The sequence below is a fragment of the Budorcas taxicolor genome, chromosome 16 (assembly GCF_023091745.1).
Source record: "Budorcas taxicolor isolate Tak-1 chromosome 16, Takin1.1, whole genome shotgun sequence".
Taxonomy (NCBI): Eukaryota; Metazoa; Chordata; class Mammalia; order Artiodactyla; family Bovidae; genus Budorcas; species Budorcas taxicolor.
The window spans coordinates 42,727,651-42,748,068 of record NC_068925.1 but is presented as its reverse complement, the minus strand read 5'-3'; the positions used below and the strand labels follow the sequence as shown (position 1 = coordinate 42,748,068).

Here is a 20,418-nt window from a genome sequence, read left to right as displayed (position 1 = left end):
GACTCCAGGCTCCGTGCTCTCCGTATTTAGAAAGGAGAAAATGGGAAACAGCAGGGTTGGGCTGGGTGAGGAACAGCACATAGGCAAAGAGGCTTGGCAGGGAGAAAATGCCTGGAAAAAGGATTGCGCCGACACACCGCGGAGGGGAGTGGGTAGAGGGGATTTCAGCCAGTTTTGATGGGACCCAAAGCTTTGTGCAAGAAGTTTGCACAAGGCCACCTACCTTGCCAGTACTCTAGCGCGGAGGACGGTCCCTTCCAGTGCCCTCGAGCTCGCGCACGCGCAGACACCGGCCGTCGGGCTCAGAACTCCCACGCAGGCGCTGCGTGCACCCTCCACAGGCAACGGCTGAACGCCGGGCAGGCGCGCTCTCTGACGTCTCCCAACACATATCCGACTTACTTGGGTCGTTAGCGGTCCGGCCTGAGACCCCCTTCCGTTGAAGGTGGACGGAAGTTGAAGGTGGACCAGAGAAAGACAGACACGCGGGAGGGCAGGTCCAGGAAGGCAGGAAAACAGTTCTGGTGGGAAGAGAAGAGATGCTCTGATCACCTTAACCGGCCAAGGATTGAGTGCCTGCGGGGCAGGGGGCAGACAGGGTGGGGTGTGAGGAGAAGGTAGATGGGCAGGTGAGTCCAAGCTCAGGACCAGGGGAGTTGGAGGTAGGAGAGGATATTGTGGATTGAGCTGTCTCGACTCTCCTTTGAAAAGAGGTAGAGGTCCAAGTGGTCCTGGTTAGGAGCATGCACTGTGGGGTTGGACCCCAGGCATAGCCCTTCTGCAGCTGCTGATCTGCTTTAACCTTTAGGCTGGGCAGGAACTACTTCTTAGGGCTGCAGAGAAGATTAAATGACAGGAAGCATCCTAAAGGCTACATGATGCTGAGTACCAGCCGGTCACTCCTTTAACACAATGTACAGGCCCCTGCTATGTGCCAGATACTGTTTATTCTATGTGCTGTGAATACAGCAGGAGAAGAGACAGTGGCTTCAGTCCGCTGAAGGGAGAAGAGCAATTTTTTCAGTCTGTTAGGCGGGGAAAAGTCATGGAGAAAAATCAGGGAGAGTGAAAATAGGGAGTAGGGAGGGTAGTGTGGAAAGGGCTGGCGGAATGGTCAGGGAAGGGCTCCCTGTGAAGTCTGAGCAGGATTTGAAAGAGTGAGGGAGCATGGGAGGGAGAGAGAGTTCTGAGCAGAAGGGACAGCAAGTGCAAAGGCCCTGAGGTGGGAACATGCACAGCATTTTGGAAGAACATGGAGGAAGCTGATGTGTTCAGAGCAGAGAGAACAAGGGCAGGGATAGGTGAGGGGAGGTGGGGTAAGCTAAGGGTGGGGAGCAGATAGCATAGGGCAGGGGTCAGAGAGTAAACATATGCAGCCATAGATAAGCATGACCAAAGTGTGGGACTATGTTCCATCGTCACTTTGTACATAAAATAAAGGTCCCTGAGGTAGGGCTTCGAAGCCTTGGTTGAGGACTGAGTGGGTGGGGGAAACTTTGGCAGTCTTTGAGTTGAGTCAGGGCACACTTGGATCTCAGTGTTCACAGGTCTCACTCTGCCCTCCGTGGGAAGGAGGCTCTTGGGTGTGGGGACAAGGGCAGAAGTGAGGAGACCAGTTAGGAAGCAAGAAGAGAGGGTGACTTGACCCAGGGAGGTGAGGATGGAGGCGGGGAGCAGCGGCAGATTCTGGGTGTCTTTGGAAGGTAGGACAGATGGGGTTAGCTGATGGATTGCATGTGAGATGAGGGAGTGAGGAGTCGGGATGTCCCGATGGAGCCGTCCTTCTGGAAGAAGAGCGGGATGGGAGTCTGGGTGAGAGATGTCCGAGGCTGAGGTCGCCTGGGGTGTGAGCATCAGGGGAGCGGGGGTGGGGGCTGGGATTGAACATGGAGAGGAGGAGGAACCAGCAGAAGAGACTGGAAAACAGGCAGGAGGGAGGGAGGAAAACAGAGGGGCAACCTGGAGTCAGGGAGACAGGGACTCTGAGGAGACTAAGTAATCAGTGTCCTGCCCCCAGAAATCAGAGGGCTGGGCATTCCCTGGTGGTCTGATGGCTAGAACTCCGCACTTTCACTGGGTTTGATGAGCCTTGAAAGGAAAGCTATGACAAACCTAGACAGCGTATTAAAAAGCAGAGACATTACTTTGTTGACAAAGGTCCATATAGTTAAAGCAATGGTTTTTTCAGAGTCATGTAAAGATATGAGAGTTGGGCAATAAAAAAGGCAGAGCACCGAAGAACTGATGCCTTTGAACTGTGGTGTTAGAGAAGACTCCTGAGATTCCCTTGGATAGCAAGGAGATCCAACCAGTCCATCCTAAAGGAAATCAGTCCTGAATATTCACTGGAAGGACTGATGCTGAAGCTGAAACTCCAATACTTTGGCCACCTGATGTGAAGAACTGACTCATTGGAAAAGACCCTGATGCTGGGAAAGATTGAAGGCAGGAGGAGAAGGGGATGACAGAGGATGAGATGGCATCACTGACTCGATAGACATGAGTTTGAGCAAGCTCTGGGAGTTGGTGATGGACAGGGAAGCCTGGCATGTTGAGGTCCATGGGGTTGCAAAGAGCCAGACATTACTTAGCGACTAAACAACAACAGGGAGCTAAGATCCTGCAAGCTGGGGGCTGAGAACTGGCCAGGGGTGTAGCATCTCAGAGGTCACCTAGAGGAAAGGATCTTCGGGGTGAGGGGAGCCTGAATGCAATGAGGTCAGCAGAGGTGAAGGTGGGGAAGGAATTGGGATTTGGGAGTGATGAGAAGGGAAGACATGGCCTGGATCCTTCCTGGAGGCTCAAAAGGAGAATTTTGTTGTTGTTTGGTGTTTTTATTTTCAAAGATGGAAAAAAATAACCACCATTTAAGTGCTGATGGGAATGAATCAGTCAAAAAAAGGAAAGTGTTGATGGTGGGGGAAGTGACTTAAGGAGTGGGGACAAGGCCCTGACGCACCATAGCCTGTGTCCTGCCCCCCAGCTCTGTGTCCTAGTGGGGGTGGGGGGCTGAATCAGCTGTGGGGCTATGGGGATCGAAGGTGCTCTTTCTGAGTCACAGAATGGGACCTCAGAGGCCGGTGGTGGCCCCAAGTGCTGGATTTGGGCAGGGCAGACAGGATGGCCTCCAGAGCACAGAGGAGGGTCAGGCTGGGAGTGGGACCACACAGGATGGAGGAGGGGCTGGGAGAGACTATGGATACAAAGGTGACAAGTGGGGACACTTAACAGCATTTCTCTTTATATATATTTCTTTATTTTTGTTTATATGTTAGTTGGCAGTACTGTGTCTTAGTTGCAGCACACAGGATCTTTAATTGCAGCTTTTGTTATTGTTCAGCCACTAAGTCATGCCTGTCGCTTTGTGACCCCATGGATTGCATCATGCCAGGTTCCTCTGTCCTCCACTATCCCCTGGAGTTCACTCAAAATTCATGTCCATTGAGTCAGTGATGCCATCCAATCATCTCATCCTCTGCTCATCCTCGCTCAGTCCAACCTCTCATTCTCCTTTGCCTTCAATCTTGCTCAGCATCGGGACCTTCAGGTGGGATCTAGTTCCCTGACCAGGGATGGAACCCAGGCCCCCTGCACTGGGAGTATGGAGCCTTAGCCTCTGGACTGCTAGGAAGTGCCAGCATGTCTCTTCTGATGTCCCTATTTGATGGGTAAAATAGGAACAAGTTCTGCTGTAGGGGGTGAGTGGAGAAGAGATGGCAGAGGCTTGAAGACAGCAGAGAAAGTGTGAGTTAGCATCTGGGAGGGCTGGGACGAGGGGGCTAGAGTCTGATTCTCCAGCAGCATTGGGGGCCCCACTTGAGACTGAGGTGGTACTTTCTGAGTGAGGCCACCAGTGCAGTTGTAGGGTTTCCTTTAGTCACTTTAACCTGTGTTGTCATTTTTCTGAGTGAGTGGCAGAGAGGAGGAGCTGGGAGTGCGCAGAGGGGATGGTTAGAACACTGGATGGTTAAGCTGCAGGAGGCAGGAGAGAGACGTCAAGGATCAAAGGACAAAGGGTGATGAGAAGAGAGGACTAGGTCTCACGCAAGGTCCAAAGGAGAGAGCTGGAAAGATGGGTGTGGGCTCTGAAACAGAAATTAGGGAGGGGTGCCGTTATTGAGGATGACAAAGTCTGGGGGGACCCTGGGCACCAGTGGCTGAGGTTGGTTGAAGGACAAGATAGTGGGAGGCAAGAAGATCAGGGACTCACAGACCAGGAGTTAGAGGGATCATCCACGTGGAGGGTAAAACCACCCAGAACTTAGGTGTGTGTTGGACAAAGTGACAGTGAGCTGAAGCTGAGATCTTCAAAAAATAAATAATCAGGACTTCCTTGCTGGCTCGCCTGGAGCTTAGAAGCAGAGCATTCTAGAGAAGAGAGGGAGAATGATTGGGAAGTGGCCACAGGAATCAAAGAGGGGCACCTCATCCTGCCTAGAGGTCTGAAAGAAAGAGCCCCTACCTGACAGGGCTGCTGGGGAAGCGCAGTCCACAGGAATCTGTCATCAGTGTTAGAAGGAGTGGGTGCCGGAAGACATGGGAAAATGACAAGGGAAAAGGGTGGTAGGGGGCTGGGGAGAGGAGACCCAAAGGGGCCCTGAACAGGACAGCCAGGCTGGACCTCAGGGCAGCCAGGGATGCTGGTGAAGGGTGGGGTTGGGGACCAGGGATGGGCATGGCTGGGTAGGAGCTGGGCACCCTGTCCTTACGCCTCAGAGCCCCTCTAATCAAATAGGACAGCCAGCTGTGGTGTGGAACAAGATCACTGCCCCTCGCCCCCAGCTCTGCCCTGGAGCACATGGAGCTGAGACCTGATGCCAGACACAAGGAGAATGTGCCCCCCAGGCCGGCAACCTCCCTGAGGCCAGGCAAGAGCTTCAGTGGGTCTGGATCAGAGGTGGCAAGAGCAGGGCCCCCTTGGGTAGCAGCCCAGAGCCCCTTTCGCAGACAGGCCAGCCCAGGGCCTTGTTAATTCCTGAGATTAGCTGTTTGAGGCCAACTGGACCAGGACAAAGTCTTCCAGCCCAGGCTCCAAGGGAGGATCCGGAAGTCAGGACGTGAGGTGAAAAAGGGGGAAACAGGAGCCCCAGAGCTAGGTCTTTGCAGTGGTGGCTGAGGAACCCCCCTGCTCAGGTGCCTGTGGCTTCCAGGCCACAGAGCTGTGCAGCCAAGAGTGGGAGCAACCCAAGAACCAGTGCAGATTCCAATTCACACGCCAGGTTCTCTGTGTTCTAGCTGTGTGACCATAGGCCAAGATACTTAACCTCTCTGAACTTTAGTTCCTGTCTGCGAACTTTCATGGCCCATTCTACCTGCCAGGCCCTCCGAGGCATCTCACCAGCACCCAAGAGGCTGGGTGGAAGGGAGGCGGGCTGGGGAGACTGGTGGCGGTGGAGTGGGGTTGGGGGGTGGTGGCTGTGAGGGGGAGAGCTCTAAGCCCCACGCCCTTGGTCCCCAGAGCAGCTCCCTTTTAACTTTAATGTGTGGGTCTTGCTTTGACTCCAGCTGTGAGCCACCCCTCACCTAGCACCTCTGCTCAAGCTGGACACCAGGGAGTCGTCCTTGATGCTTCTTTCCCCTTCACCCTCTTTCATGCCTTCACCTTCTCAGCAGATCTGATCTGCCTCCTCTCTACCCTCCTACTGCCCCCAACTCAGCCCCATCACCTCTCCCCTGGGAACCCCCTCAGCAGCCTCCCTACTCTCTCCCTGCTTCCCGCTGCCCTCCTCCGAGCCCCTGCCCCATCCCCACTCTGAGTCCCTGCACTGATGCCAGGGGTGCATCCTGGCATCCATCGGTCCACCACTTTTGGGGTGCATCCATCGGTCCACCCGGGACAATAGGTGACACAGACCTCTGGACTCTGGGCTCCCTCCCCTGTCCCTCCCGAGCACTGACCACAGAGTCCTCCCCCAGTGCATAACTGTCTGTCCTTTCTTTAGAGCCACGGAGACTCCGGAAGAGCCTGGGTGTTGGCCTGGCCAGTAGACATGGCCAGTGGGTGCCCGTGGGCCCGGCTGAGAGGGGAGGGCCTGCTGCCACGCCGTGCTTGGGGACAGTGCTGCACCAGGAGCCTTGCCGAGTCCAGAGCAACCTGGCCAGCCCCAGCCCCAGCCCCAGCCTGGGCCTCGTCCTGAGGGACACAACCAGCCATCTGACCAACTCAAGCTTCCAGCAGCAAGTCAACCTGCAGCCCTTGGTTGGGAGACCCCAAGACTTTGCGATCCAGCAAAGTAACTTGTGCACCAGGGAGACCCACACAGCTGAGTGTGGACGTCTCACCAGCCCCCAGCTCTGGTCAGAGCCTCAGAAGAGCTTCTGGCCCCACCTGATGCCCCAGGGAAGCCCCCTATCCCGAGGGCCACTGGCTCACCCATCCTCCAGTCTGAGGCGGTCCTGGCTGCTGGCCACAGATACCTCTTGCCCAGACATCAGGCTTACTACACGGCTGGCCCCACTCAAAGGGCCCGCATGGTCAGACCCTAGATCCCAGTGTGGCCTGGGGGGCTGGACCTCCAGGCTCGTGGGGGAACCCCTGACCCTGAAAGACCTGGCTGTCCCTGCCCAGAGCCCGCCTCAGGCCCCATCCCAAGCTGCCATTCACCAGCTGCTGGTCTGTGTGCAACGCCTGGAGTGTGAGGCAGTGCGGCTCAGGTGCCAGGCATCCCAGGAACCCCCAGGCCCTGTGCTGCAGGAGCCCTGGACCAGAGCTGGCCAGACACTCTCTGTCTGCTCCCAGCCCAGCCAGCCTGTTCTTGATTCCTGGGATGAGAGGAGGAGACACTCCCGAGGCCTCAGGGGAACTCCCGGTTTCCCAGCGACACAGGGGGCCCAGGAGGGTCTCTCAGACTCTCAGGCAAGCAGCAAGCGTGCATCACTGAGGACCACTCTGGAGATGCTGCCTGGGGATGCCCTTGACCCTGAGCAGGTGGTCCTTTCTGCCTGCCCACTAAGGCAAGGAGAGCAGTGCTCCCCAGGGACTACACATGGCTGGGGGCAGAGGGGGGACCCCCTGCTCCCTCCAGAGGCGGACAGCAGGGAGGCCAGATTCTGCTCTCCAACCTCGTCCAGTTCAGCCCGGGGCATCCTCCCTGGGCGGGAAGGAGGGAACAGGGCCCCAAGGGAGCGGATCAGCAGGGAGAAAGAAAGGCCAGCTTCCGGACTGCCAGACAGAGCCTCCGTGAGGAGTGCCCTGCAGGTAGGGGCCAGAGGAGTCTGGGAGTTAGGGGACCCTAGGTTGGGGGCTGCCCTCCCTTCCAGGAATTCTCAGTCCAAGCTGGCTGTCACTACCCTGTCACCCTCCCTCCAAAGGGAGGCCTTGGAGAGGCAGGTTTAGCAGGGGGTATCTAGTCCTGCTTGCTTCTCGGCCTGAGAGTGTGTTGTGTTCTTTTATTTTCCAAGAACAAAGCCAGAAACACTGTGAACCTGGAGCCTGAGTTCGGCCGGTGAGGATATGTGCTGTGGCGTGGGGACCGAGGCCACGCTCTGAGAACAGCTCCTGTCCCACTTGCCTGCAGATTCGGGCCTGATGGCGATAAGGCCCGGCTGGCAAATCCTTGCAGAATTTAAGGGGGAGGGAACCTCCCAGGCCCCTAAGGACAGGAATGTGGGGGCTGCTGCTTCCTGGGATCTGAAACGTGTTAGGCTGCCCTGCACTCTTGGCAGTCAAACAGGGCATTCCCCTGCCTCCAGGAGCCCTTTTTTATGGGATTTCCAAGGCTAGCCCTCTGCAGAGGAAAGGCCTCCCGGTGTCCAGCCAGCCCTCCTGCCTCAGGGTGGAGCATCACCCTCCATGCTGGAAAGGCAATGTGGGCGGTGCTGAGGCCCCAGCTGCTCCCTGGGGCTGGGGGGCCAGGCCCACCCCTGGTCAGCCTCATCTGTCCCCAGCTGGCAGTGGCTGTCCAGATGTTTCAGAGCATGGTGGCACTGGGCACAGCGGCGGCGGGCAGTGGCGGCAGCTGTGGCGCTGGGCCAGCGGCAGCTGTTACGCAGGGGTCTGCAGGCACTGCGGTGGGCACTGTGGCTCCGGGAGGCCCAGCTGGAGGTGGCGTGGGAGCGACACACTCAGACCCTGCTGGCCCGAACCTTCCAGAAGGTTAGGAACCTCTAGATTAGGGCATGGAGAGGTGACGAAACACTTGTGTGTCTGGGGAGGAGGCTTTCTTGAGGCACAGGTTGTTCCCCCTGAGTGATTAGCAGTAGAGCAGGCAGGCATCAGTCCAGACACGTGACTGAACTCTGCTCAAGTTCAAATCCTGTTTCCACCGCTTTCCTTTCCTCCACATTTTCTCACTGTGTGATCTTGGGGAAGTTACTTGACCTCTCTGTGCCTTAGTCTCTTTAGCTCTGAAATGCACTCACAATAGTACATACCTCTCAAGGTTGTTGTGAGGTTGTGCTGTGCTTATTTGCTCAGTTGTGTCCGACTCTCTGCAATCCCTCTGTCCATGGGAATTCTCCAGGCAAGAATACTGGAGTGGGTTGCCATGCCCTCCTCCAGTGGATCTTCCCATCCCAGGGATGGAACCCAGGCCTCCCTCATTGCAAGTGGATTCTTTACCAGCTGAGCTACAAGGGAAGCCCCATTGTGAGGTTAAATTAATAAATATAAGGAACTCAGAATCCTGCTTAGCACATAGCAAGCCCTCTGCTATTTAAGTGGTTGCTTTTGTTTTTTTTCAAGTAGGGGCTTCCCTGGTGGGTCAGCAGTAAAGAATCTGCCCGCCAATGTAGGAGATGCAGTTTCGATCCCTGGGTCAGGAAGACCCCTTGGAGAAGGAAATGGCAACCTACTCCAATATTTTTGCCTGGGAAATCCTATGGACAGAGAAGCCTGGTGGGCTATAGTCCATGCTGTAGAAAGAGTTGGACACAACTTAGTGATTAAACAACAATTTTTTACTAGAGGTTTGCTAGCCAGGACTGGGAGGGCATTTCGGTGTTTGTCCCTCCTTAGGAAAAGTGTTTTGAGAGGGTCTAGCTCCAGGTTTTGTCTCCCAAGGAAAACCTTGCCTCTTGGGCTCCATTTCTCCATCCATCCATCCATCTATCCATTCATTCCCAAAGAGGCAGAGCCATCTAATTGGTTAAGACCAGTGTCTGACTTTGTCTCTGCCCTTTCCGCTCAGGGCATACTTGAGCCATCAGCCAACGTCCCTCTTCCCCTTCTCTCTTGACCTAGTGGAGACACTTGATTCAGCAGCACAAACAAGGGCAGCCTCACGTCCAGGCTGGGCCAAGACCCCTGTCCTCCAGGGTAGACCAGGACCAAGGCCCCTCAGGAAGGAAGCCGGTGATGAATGGTGCCTGGAGAAGAAGGTAGTCTGGGACACCCCAGGTTGGTCAGTGTGACCTGGACAGTGCTTGTGGCCTTCCCTCCTTGTCCCCCAGTTCCCCTCAAATGTGGTCAAGGATTTTTGCAAAAGGATGTCCATTGCGGCGTTATTTATACCTTTGAAAACTTCAAAACAGCCTAACTATCCAACATCAAGTGAGAAAATTGTAATTTAACCATGTGATAAACATTTGGCAACTGTTCAATATGATGTTTATCAAGATTTTAAAAATTCCTCCTCATTCTTTTTTTATTTTTTGTTTCCATATCTTTATTGGTGTTTTTTCCTATTATAATAATCATAATAGGAATGCATGCTTGATTTGAAAAAACATTCAAGATAGTTGCAAGTATTTCAGTTAATTCAAAAGTTTCATCTCCCTCCTTATGTATCTTATCCTCCTTCCTAGAAGTAGCTTTATGGGTATTTGCATATGGGTATTTTTAATGGTGGGAGAAAAAAAAGAGGGTTAAAAAAACAGTACCTAATGGGCTTCCCTGGTGGCTCAGTGGTGAAGAATCCACCTGCCAATGCAGGAGACATGGGTTCGATCCCTGATCTGGGAAGATCCCACCTGCTGCGGAACAACTAAGCCTGTGTGCTACAGGTACTGAACCTCTTCTCTAGAGCCCAGGGAATCACAACTACTGAGCCCCTGTGCCACAACATTGAAGCCTGTGCGCTCTGGAGCCCATGCTCCACAACAAGAGAAGCCACTGCAATGAAAAGCCCGCTCAAATGCAACTAGAGAGTAGTTGCATTTAGTTGCAACTAGAACTTGCCAGAACTAGAAAAGAGCCCATGCACCAATGAAGACCTAACACAGCTCCCCCCACCAAAATAGTACCTAAGAAGGAATTCCCCAGCAGTCCAGTGGTTAGGATTCTGTGCTTTAAAAAAAAAACCAAACTATTTATTTTTAATTGGAGGATAGTTGCTTTACAATATTGTGTCAGTTTCTGTCCTATGTCAACATGAATCAGCCATAGGTATACATATGTCTCCTCCCTCTTGAGCCTCCCTTCCCATCCCACCCCTCTAGGTTGTCACAGAGTACCGGGTTTGAGCTCCCTGCATCATATAGCAAACTGAGACATAAGCATTACTATATGTAAAATAGACAGCCAGTGGGAATTTGCTGCAGGACTCTGCTTTCATGCCAAGGGCCTGGGTTCAGTCCCTGGTTGGGGAGATTCCACAAAATGTGTGGCTAAAAAAAAGGAAAAATAGTACCCAAGATGGGCTTCCTTGATAGCTTAGTTGTTAAAGAATCCACCTACAATGCAGGAGACCCCGGTTCGATTCCTGGGTTGGGAAGATCCGCTGGAGAAGGGATAGGCTACCCACTCCAGTATTCTTGGGCTTCCCTTGTGGCTCAACTGGTAAAATTTTAATATAAAATTATATTTTATATTATAAAATATAATATAAGATTTTAATATAAAATATTTAAATGTTGCATAACAATGTGAATTAATTAACACCACTGAACTGTTCACTTAAAATGGTTGTGTTTAAAATATTTATTTTAAAACAATTGTGTTTAAAATATTTACTTAAAATGGTTAAGATGGTAAATTTTATGTGCATTTTAATTACCACTGTTAAAAATAAAAATAAGTAAATAAATCTCATTTCCCCCTGCCCCCCCCCCGCAAAATGCTAAAATGGAAATAATGGTCATTTCTGGAGCAGTGAGGTTTAAGATGGCTATTTTCAGTTCCTCAGTTTTCCATCCCAACAATGTATTGTTTTTGTTCTTCTTTTCATTTTTAAAATTTTGTTGATTTAGTTGAGGCTCTGCTGGGTTTCTGTTGCTGTTGGCAGGCTGTCGCTAGTTGCAGGGAGTTGGGGCTCAGGCCTCTCACTGTGGTGGCTTCTCTCGTTGTGGAGCACAGGCTCTAGGCTCATGGGCTTTAGTCGTTGTGGCTCTTGGGCTCTAGAGCACACATTAGTAGTCGCGTGCACAGGCTTAGTTGCTCCGTGGCACGTGGGAGCTTCCCAGACCAGGGATTGAACCCACGTGCCCTGTTGGCAGGTGGATTCTTAACCACTGGACAGACCATCAGGGAAATCCCATTCTTATTTTTAAACAATTGTGTTTAAAATATTTATTTAAGTAATATTTATTTTAATGCATGTTTGTTGTAAAAAACCCAAATGGTATTAAAGAGAATACAGCAAAAACAGAACCCTCCCCACAAATTACTGACATATCAGGAACAGAATGTACTGTCTGGAATAGAACAGGCGGGTGGCTCAGCGCACCTTTGCTCCTGCCGGCAAATAGTCCTTCAGGACTGGGGTGGATGGGTTGGGACTGGATGCCCTCCCTAGGCTGGGGAGAACATCAGTTTCTATCTGGGCAACTTCACTCTCAGTCCAGGGAGTCTGAGAGAGGAGGCGGGAGCCCAGCCGATTCCGTTGTGTTCTGGGCCGAGGCCAGATGGAGGAGACAGGGGAGTCCCGATCCTGCAGGCTCTGCAACATCTGTCTGGTGAGATGTGGGGTTCTGGGGAAAGGGGGAGATGGATCCAGGCGGGGCAGGGCCCGAGTCCCTACACTGGGCAGACAGAGCCAGGCAGGGTAGGCCCAGGCCCCCACACTGGGCAGGGCAAGGGGGCAGGGGCTCCTCAGTGAGTAAGTGAGTGCTTATTGAGTACCCTGGCAACTTCCCAGACAAGATCTCATTTAAGTCTCATGGTGACCTTGGCAAGGCATTGTTCCCATTTTACTGATGGGGAACTGAGGCACAGGGAAATTAAGTGACCAGCTCAAGGACACATAGTATAAGAGGGGCACATCCCGCATTTGTGTGCCGTGGAAGATGGATACAAGCCAGACAGAAGCTTGTATGTTAGAACTGGGAAGTCCTTAGACATGACTCACTCATGGGGAAACAGAGGCCCAGAGATGGAGAGTGACTGGTCCAAGGCCACTCAGCCTGGCATCCCAGGACTCAGTGGTCCCTCCTGACCCTGTTGCTCCCCTCCACTCACTTTCTCTTCCCACCTTCTTCCCTCCCTTAGTCTTCCTCTTGTGGTGCCATCAGAACGGATGGGGCAGGCAGGAGAAGGGGGTCCAGGGAGAGGCCTCCCAGGCTACGCTGAGGACTCAGAGGATGGCGAGGCCCCCCCACGCCTGGCGCTCTCCTCCTGCAGGTGCAGCCTGGGTGGCCCTACTGGGCCCTCAGCATCGGAGAACCTGGCTCTGCAGGTAGGGGGAAGAGAGAATGGGGACCACTTTCCCTGAGGCAGAGAGGTGGGATGCAGCTGGGGGACGCCCTTTAAGTCAGTTTTTCACAAAATATATATTTATTTGGCTTCACTGGGTCTTAATCGCGGCAAGCAGGATCTTTAGTTGCAGCATGTGGGATCTAGTTCCCTGATCAAGGATCAAACCGGGGCCGCTGCACGGGAGTGTGGAGTCTTAACCACTGGACCACCAGGGAAGCCCCTTAAGTCAATTCTTGACTCCTGGTGTTGATAGAACAATGAAAATAAGAAATGAATACATCCACCATTTAGTGAGACACTAAGACCTGCCAGGCACCACCCAGGGGCTGGGATTTAGTTATGCATGCGTGCTCAGTTGCTGAGTCCTGTCTGACTCTTTGTGACCCCATGAACTACAGTTCATCAGGCTCCTCTGTCCATGGGATTTTCCAGGCAAGTGGAGTGGGTTGCCATTTCCTCCTCCAGAGGATCTTCCTGACTCAGGGATCAAAACACATCTCCTGTGTCTCCTGCGTTGGGAGGTGGATTCTTTTTTTAAAATTTATTTATTTATTTTAATTGGAGGATAATTACTTTACAATACTGTGATGGTTTTTGCCATACATCAATATGAACCGGCTACAAGTATACATGTGTTCCCCTCATTCTACCCGCCCCCACCTCCCTCCTCACCCCATCTCTCCAGGTTGTCCCGGAGCACTGGCTTCGGGTACCCTGCTTCATGCATTGAACTTGCCCTGGTCATCTATTTTACATATGGCAATGTACATGTTTCAATGCTATTCTCTCATATCATTCCACCCTCACCTTCTCCCACTGAGTCCAAAAGTCTGTTCTTTACATCTGTGTCTCCTTTGCTGCCCTGCATGCAGGATCATCAGTGCTGTCTTTCTAAATTCCATAAATATGCATTAATATACAACATTTGTCTTTCTCTTTCTGACATACTTCACTCTGTATAATAGGCTCCAGGCTCATCCACCTCATTAGAACTGACTCAAATGCATCCCTTTTTATAGCTGAGTAATATTCCATTGTGTATATGTACCATGGATTCTTTACCACTGAGCCACCTGGGAAGCCAGGGATTCAATTATAAGCAGAGCTTAAAGTCCATGGAACCGATGACTCAGTGCAGGGACAGATAGAAAGGAAATTAACAATCACAAAGGATGTGTGTGTGTATGAATACCACCCAAGTTAAGTGTTGTGAAGTGAAGGAACACAGAGCTACATGAAGATTTTTTTTCCCTGTTAACTATTTTATTATGGGACATTTTTATCTTACACAAAAGTAGGAAAACAGAATAAACAGCTTCAATGTACCCATCAAGAAAATCACCTCCTGAGAAAACTTGTTTCATCTGTACCCTAGCTAATTCCCCCACAAAAACCCCAGGCATCCTATCATTTCATATGTACATATTTCTGCAGCATCTCTAAAATAGAGTCTTTTTTTTTTTAATTTTTACTTTATTTTACTTTACAATACTGTATTGGTTTTGCCATACATTGACATGAATCCACCACGGTTGTACATGCGTAAAACAGAGTCTTTTAAACAACAGAACCACCATACCATGGGCTTCCCCAGGTGGTGCTAGTGGTGAAGAACCCTCTTGCCAATGCAGAAGACACCAGAGACACCGGTTCAATCCCTGGGCTGGGAAGATCCCCTGGAGGAGGAAATGGCAACTCACTCCAGTACTCTTGCCCGGAGAATCCCATGGACAGAGGAGCCCGGCGGGCGGCCATCCATGGGGTCAGACAGGACTGAAGCAATTGAGTACGCGCGTACCACCATACCATGACCACACCTAAAATATGGATAATTCCTTAACACCAAGAAATAGTTGGTCAACGTTCAAATTCCCGCTTCTACTATGTGTTACCATGTTTGAATCGGGATCTGAATAAGGCCCATGTGCTGCCATTGGTTGAGGGGTCGGCGGAGTCTGTGGCGTTCCCTCTGAGCTTCTTGTTGTTTCTTCCTCTCAATGATCTGGTGAACAAACCAGCTTGCCTGCCTGGCAGCTTCCCACGGTCTGCATTCTGCTGGTTGCGTCCCCTGATAGAGTTTTCTGTGAGAGCTTGTTTTGTGCTGCGTGAGTCTTTGTTGCCGCGGGGGCTCTCTCTAGTTGTGGTGAGCGGGGGCTACTCTCCAGTTGCGGTGTGCGGGTTTCTCACTCCAGTGGCTTCTCTCGTTGCAGAGCACCGACTCTAGAGGTCCCGGACTGAATAGTTGTGGCACACGGGCTTAGTTGCCCCGTGGCATGTGGGATCTTCCCGGACCAGGGGTTGAACCCGTGTCCCTGGCATTGGCAGGTGGATTCGTAACCACTGGACCACTAGGGAATTTCTCTGTGAGAACGTCTAACAAAGGGAGCTGACCTCGACCCGAGTTCAGCAGAGATGGGAAGGGTGCATGGTTGGCTGGTAGAGGAGAGCAGACAGGAGCGCCGGGCAGAGGGAACAGCACGTTCAAAGGCCTCTGACAGCGGACCATGGAGAAGTCAAAGAAGGACAGTCAAGCTGGAACCCTGTTAGTGCAGGGTTGGAGGCCAGGGTGGTCTGAGATGAAGTTGGAAAGGTGTGCAGTGGTGTTGGGGGGCAGATCATCAGAGAGGGCCTTGTTGGCAGTGGGGAGCAGTTGAAATTTTCATCAGAGCAGGGAGACTACTACTGGAGGATTTTTGCAAGAGAGTAAGATGCCTGCAATGCAGAAGACCCAGGTTCCATCCCTGGGTCAGGAAGAGCTTCTGGAGAAGGGAATGGCTACCCACCCTAGTATTCTTGCCTGGGAAATCCCACGGACAGAGGAGCCTGGTGGACTATAGTCTGTCAGGGTCACAGAGTCAGACACAATACAGCGACTGCTGCTGCTGCTGCTAAGTTGCTTCAGTTGTGTCCGACTCTATGTGACCCATAGACTGGACTATGCAGCCCGCCAGGCTCCGCCGTCCCTGGGATTCTCCAGGCAAGAACACTGGAGTGGGTTGCCATTTCCTTCTCCAATGCATGAAAGTGAAAAGTGAAAGTGAAGTCACTCAGTCGTGTCCAACTCTTAGTGACCCCATGGGCTGCAGCACACCAGGCTCCTCCGTCCATGAGATTTTCCAGGCAGGAGTACTGGAGTGGGGTGCCATTGCCTTCTCCTAACACTTGAAAAATATTTCTCTAGGGGCTTCCCTCGGAGAAGGCAATGGCACCCCACTCCAGTATTCTTGCCTGGGAAATCCCATGGACGGAGGAGCCTGGTAGGCTGCAGTCCATGGGGTCGCTGAGGGTCGAATACGACTGAGCGACTTCACTTTCATTTTTCACTTTCATGCATTGGAGAAGGAAATGGCAACCCACTCCAGGGTTCTTGCCTGGAGAATCCCAGGGACGGCGGAGCCTGGTGGGCTGCCATCTATGGGGTCGCACAGAGTCGGACACGACTGAAACGACGCGGCAGCAGGGACTTCCCTGGAGGTCCAGTGGTTAGGGCTCCACACTTTCACTGCAGGAGGTATGGGTTTGATCCCTGGTCGGGGAACTAAGATCCCACAAGCCTTGAGGCACAGCCAAAAAATAAAAATACAATTTTAAAAAAAAGAAAAATATGACTCTGGTTATGCTGTAGACACTGACCAGAGGAGTGGGGGCAACAGTGGATGCGGGAGGCCAGGTAGGAGGCAGCAAAGAACTGCCAGGCACCCAGAAGTGATGGTGGTGCGGCCTGAGCAGATGGCATGCCTCACTATCCTTACAGCAGCCCCATTTTACAGATGAGAAAGCCGAGGCTCAGTGAGGCGAGTGGCTCACCCAGGGCCTCAGTGGTGTGTCTGGCACATGGCAGGTGGCCGTAGCTGCTGTCATTACGACGAACACCAGCACTTTCTCTTGGCTGTCCAGGTGCTTTGGGGCCTGGCAGCGTTTCGTGCAAAGAGGGACCCGGTATCGGGACCACGTGGCCAACCGCCAAGCAGGGACCCTGAGGACGTGCTTGCAGCAGTGGGTGAAGATGAAGCAGCTCCGGGCCTCAGACGGGGCGAAGGTGGCCCAGCTGTCCCTTTGTTGGCAGAAGGCAGGTGAGTGAGCAGCTGACCAAAGGGCTTCCCCTCCCCGCACCCAGCAAACAGCACCAATTCAGCTCCTTCTGCAGTTGCCCTGGCTGACTTACGGATTCTCAGGATGGGAGGTGATGAGATTGGGAGCTTTCTCAAGGGTGCAGCCTGGCAGACCTGGGAGGGTCCCTGGAGCAGCAGGCCTTGGTGGGCCCCATCCTGGCCGCTGTCATGAGCTCCTCTAGAGGAGAAACCCATTCCATCCTCTACCTCGAAGGGCTGTGTAGCGCCTGTTCCTGGGAAGCCCCAAATCTAAGGGAGACACACAGCCGCTACACCTGAGACCAAATAGGATCTTTGAGGTGTCCTGACGGGGGAGGGTTTGGAGGTGGTGGGAGGGGGCAGTGCCCATGAGGAGAGAGGTCCTAAGGGGCTGAGGCAGTGACCGCCAATGGCTTTGAGCAGAGAGAGGTCACTGATTCATCTCTTGTCTACTTCTTAGGGAACATGGCTCTCTTCAGCTCAGTCCCTGGAGGGGCCACAGCCCATGGGCTGAGGCTGATGGCCGCGGCCCGGGTGCTGCCTCAGGAGCAAGGCCAGGGCTCTCTGCAAGAAGCCTGCCGGAAGCTGGCCCTCCAGCGGGTGCTGTTGCTCTGGAGGACGCGGCTGTCTCAGCGCCAGCAGGCGGAGTAGGTGACCACAAGCTTGTGACCTGGGGTAGGGTCTGGGGGAACCTAGGGTGGGCGTGTGAGCAGTGCTCAGCACAGGATGGAGCATTCCATAAGGAACAGGTGGCATCCTGCTCCTCCCTGTAGTCTCAGCCTGGGGCCTGGCACCCCATGGTGCCCGGCAGGTATGGGGCTGTGGGAGGCGACCCAGGGACACTGAGACAGTGGCTGAGCAGAGAGCTGGTGGCAGGGGGTGGGGAGGGTGGGAAGGGCATGCAAGGGGCACAGACGTGGAATCCCACCAGGATGGCCGGAACATGATGGGAGGTTGGTTTAATGCTCAACTCCCTCCTCAGAACCTGAACCCACCTCTCACCCATCTCCTGGTCAAGTGGGAAACCATGTCTGTCTCCTCACCAATGCCCCCCAGTATTTTGCAGGTGCCTGGACTGCCTGTATGCACAGAGTAGATACTCTAAATGAATAAAAGTGAGCCACTTTTCCCTGCCCCCAGTTGCCTTACTGGGGCTTCCCTGGTGGCTCAGTGGTTAAGAATCCACCTGCCAATGCAGGAGATGCAGATTTGAGCCCTAGGTTGGGAAGATCCCCCAAAGTAGAAAATGGCAACTCACTCCAGTATTCTTGCCTGGAGAATCCCATGGACAGAGGAACCTGATGGGCTACAGTTCATGGGGTTGAAAAGAGTCAGACACGACTGAACGACTAAGACACAACATAGTTGCCTTATTACACAGCTTGAGAAACAGGTTCAGAGGGGTCAAGCACCGTGCTCTAAATCACACTGTGAATCTTTGGCAAGAAAGTCCCTATAGTGAGACCTTCTTCATGATGCTTTTATACAAGACAGGATGCTGGGATTCAGGGCCCAGGCTGATGGTTGTGGGTGAGGGGGCTGGTGGAGGTCAGGAGGGGTCAGCTTCACTAACGGGATGTCAGGAGGAATGAAAACTAGCTGCTGCATGGTTAAGAATTCTGCCCTTAAAAGTTGTATACCTGGCATCCATCAGCCCCACACCCACTTGGTCCACTTGGACCCTCAGTCTCTTTTAATGCTGGAACTCCAGGGAAACTCAATTCACCATGATCCTTCAGAATGTAGCCGTCCCTCTGCCAGACTGTCCTCTGGCATTTGGGTACCAGGGCACTGTCCATATCTCCCTGCGACATGTCTGGGGTTCCCTGTAGCCTGAGACCAGTGCTAGGATCCCAGGTCTAACACTGTTTGCCGTTTGAGGAAATAACCTTTCCTCAAGCCTCCGTTTCCCTACCTTTGTAACCAAGTGGAGGCAGAAATACTGGTGTGGGCTCTTGAGTCTTGGGTCTGTGGGCCTGGGCCTGGCTCCACCCCACTTCCCAGGGAGTGTGGTGAGACTCAAGCAGGTGATCAGGCAGGTGGAGCTGGGCTCTTGGCCTCAGCTGCTCATGAAGGTCACCCTGGCACTTTGGGAAGCCCAGGCGGCACCCACACCATTAAAGCAGAATCTAAAGGGGTGGGGCCCCAGTGGGCCCCAGTGGACATCGGTATCTCTTCGAGCCCCGGCTGGTCCCAGTGTGCAGCCAGTCTGGTGCTGCCCAGCTCTGCGCCCTTCCAGCACCCCCAGCCACGGGTGAGGTGCGACCCCGGCACTCCCCTGCCCCCTCCTATAGCTCCTTCTTCGAGGGCGTGCAGTGGCGGGCACTGAGGCACATCATGAGGGGCTGGCGCCTGAGAGCACAGGATCCAGGCAGCGCCAGGATTGCCTCGGGCCCAGATCTGCTGGGCGGCGCCCTGGGAGGGGAGGCCCCGCCAGGCTGCAGCACACACCGGAGAAGCTCCCAGGACAAGGTGAGGGGCAGAGGGTGGGGAGGAGGACGGGGGAGGAGATGGTGGCAGGCCAGGGCACCCAGGACCCCACACCTCCTTCCCCAGGCTTCCAGGGCCCCTGCCCTCCTGGAGATGCTCCGATTGAGCTTTCTGTGGGCAGTGGGTCGGCGACAGCAGGGGCGATGTCTTCTGCTCTGGCGGGCGCGGGCCCAGCAGTCCCGGGACGCAGCGAGGTGGCACCAGAGCACGCTTCAGAGGCGGTAAGGACCCCTCCCAGGACGGGAGCCGTGCTGCCCGCCCCCACTGTGGATTTACTGTTTCCCAGCAATCCTTGCCTTTCCATCTGCATCCCCTTGGGGTCTGCATCCCAGAGGGCCCCCCTCACTCCCCAGACTCAGGTACTGCCCTCCTACCCTGCCCTGCTGCGAGGCATGAGGGGGAGGGTAGGGATCATGTGAGGCAGGGTATTCATTTCTCCCAGAAATTTCATGGCTGTGGTCAACTCAGCTTTGCCCCACACTGGCTGCGTGATCTCGGGCAAGTTGCTTAACCTCTCTGTGCCTCTATCTCCCCATTTGTATGGGGTTCATACTAGGGCTCTCACTGGTGGGACTCAATGAGGTAGGGGCACGCACATCCCCTAGCAAGCACAGTGCCTGGCATTAGCAAGCACTCAGTTCGCAGTACTGTTCATCACAGCATTTGGCATCGGGGGTCTCGGGTCCCATTGTATCCTGACCACCCGTCAGGATGACCCTCAGGGTAGCGTTGAAGCCCTCCAGCCACCAGCAACCCCTCCTCCTCCATGATGGAAACAGGAGGAAGGGTCACCCAAACGCCTCCTTGCTGCTGAGGGGAGGGGAGGGCAGGGCCAGGCTGGCCCAGGGTGGGAGTGACCACCTGAGGGTGGACACTCCCCTTCCCAGCACCCTCCTTGACTGGAGCCACTGGGCAACAGCCCAAGGGGCCCAGAGAAAGCTGGCTGCCCGCTGGGCCTGGGATCGGAGGGGCAGGGCTGCCCTGGGCCTGTGGCGACAGCGGCTGGTACAGCGGCGGGAGGTAGAGCGGCGGGCCCAGGAACGGGGCCAGAGACTGCAGCGACATGCCCTGAGCCACTGGCACTGCTACTGGCAGAGTGAGTCGGGACGGGGCACCAGCGGTGAGGGAGGGGCCAAGATCCAGCAGGGACATCCAGGATTCAGGTCCTCTAGCACAGAGTCCAGTGATGGACTGGGTGACAGATTGGGACCAGGGATGGGGGGGCGGGGTGTGGTGTGTGTGTGTGTGTGTGTGGATGCTGTATGC

At 53.8% G+C, this 20,418-nt stretch overlaps 1 protein-coding gene across 1 annotated transcript in view; it reads left to right on the top strand.

The window, feature by feature from the left end:
• The first annotated feature begins 4,798 nt into the window (after positions 1 to 4,798).
• C16H1orf167 (chromosome 16 C1orf167 homolog) overlaps positions 4,799 to 20,418 on the top strand; it is a 22,393-nt gene continuing 6,773 nt past the window's right edge. Inside the window, exons 1-11 of the mRNA XM_052653554.1 lie at positions 4,799 to 4,868; positions 5,943 to 7,198; positions 7,402 to 7,445; positions 7,888 to 8,095; positions 9,182 to 9,302; positions 12,497 to 12,551; positions 16,469 to 16,644; positions 17,123 to 17,309; positions 18,957 to 19,134; positions 19,219 to 19,373; positions 20,040 to 20,272. Of these exons, the coding sequence (XP_052509514.1) occupies positions 4,799 to 4,868; positions 5,943 to 7,198; positions 7,402 to 7,445; positions 7,888 to 8,095; positions 9,182 to 9,302; positions 12,497 to 12,551; positions 16,469 to 16,644; positions 17,123 to 17,309; positions 18,957 to 19,134; positions 19,219 to 19,373; positions 20,040 to 20,272 (2,683 nt within the window). The remainder of the gene's footprint in view (positions 4,869 to 5,942; positions 7,199 to 7,401; positions 7,446 to 7,887; positions 8,096 to 9,181; positions 9,303 to 12,496; positions 12,552 to 16,468; positions 16,645 to 17,122; positions 17,310 to 18,956; positions 19,135 to 19,218; positions 19,374 to 20,039; positions 20,273 to 20,418) is intronic.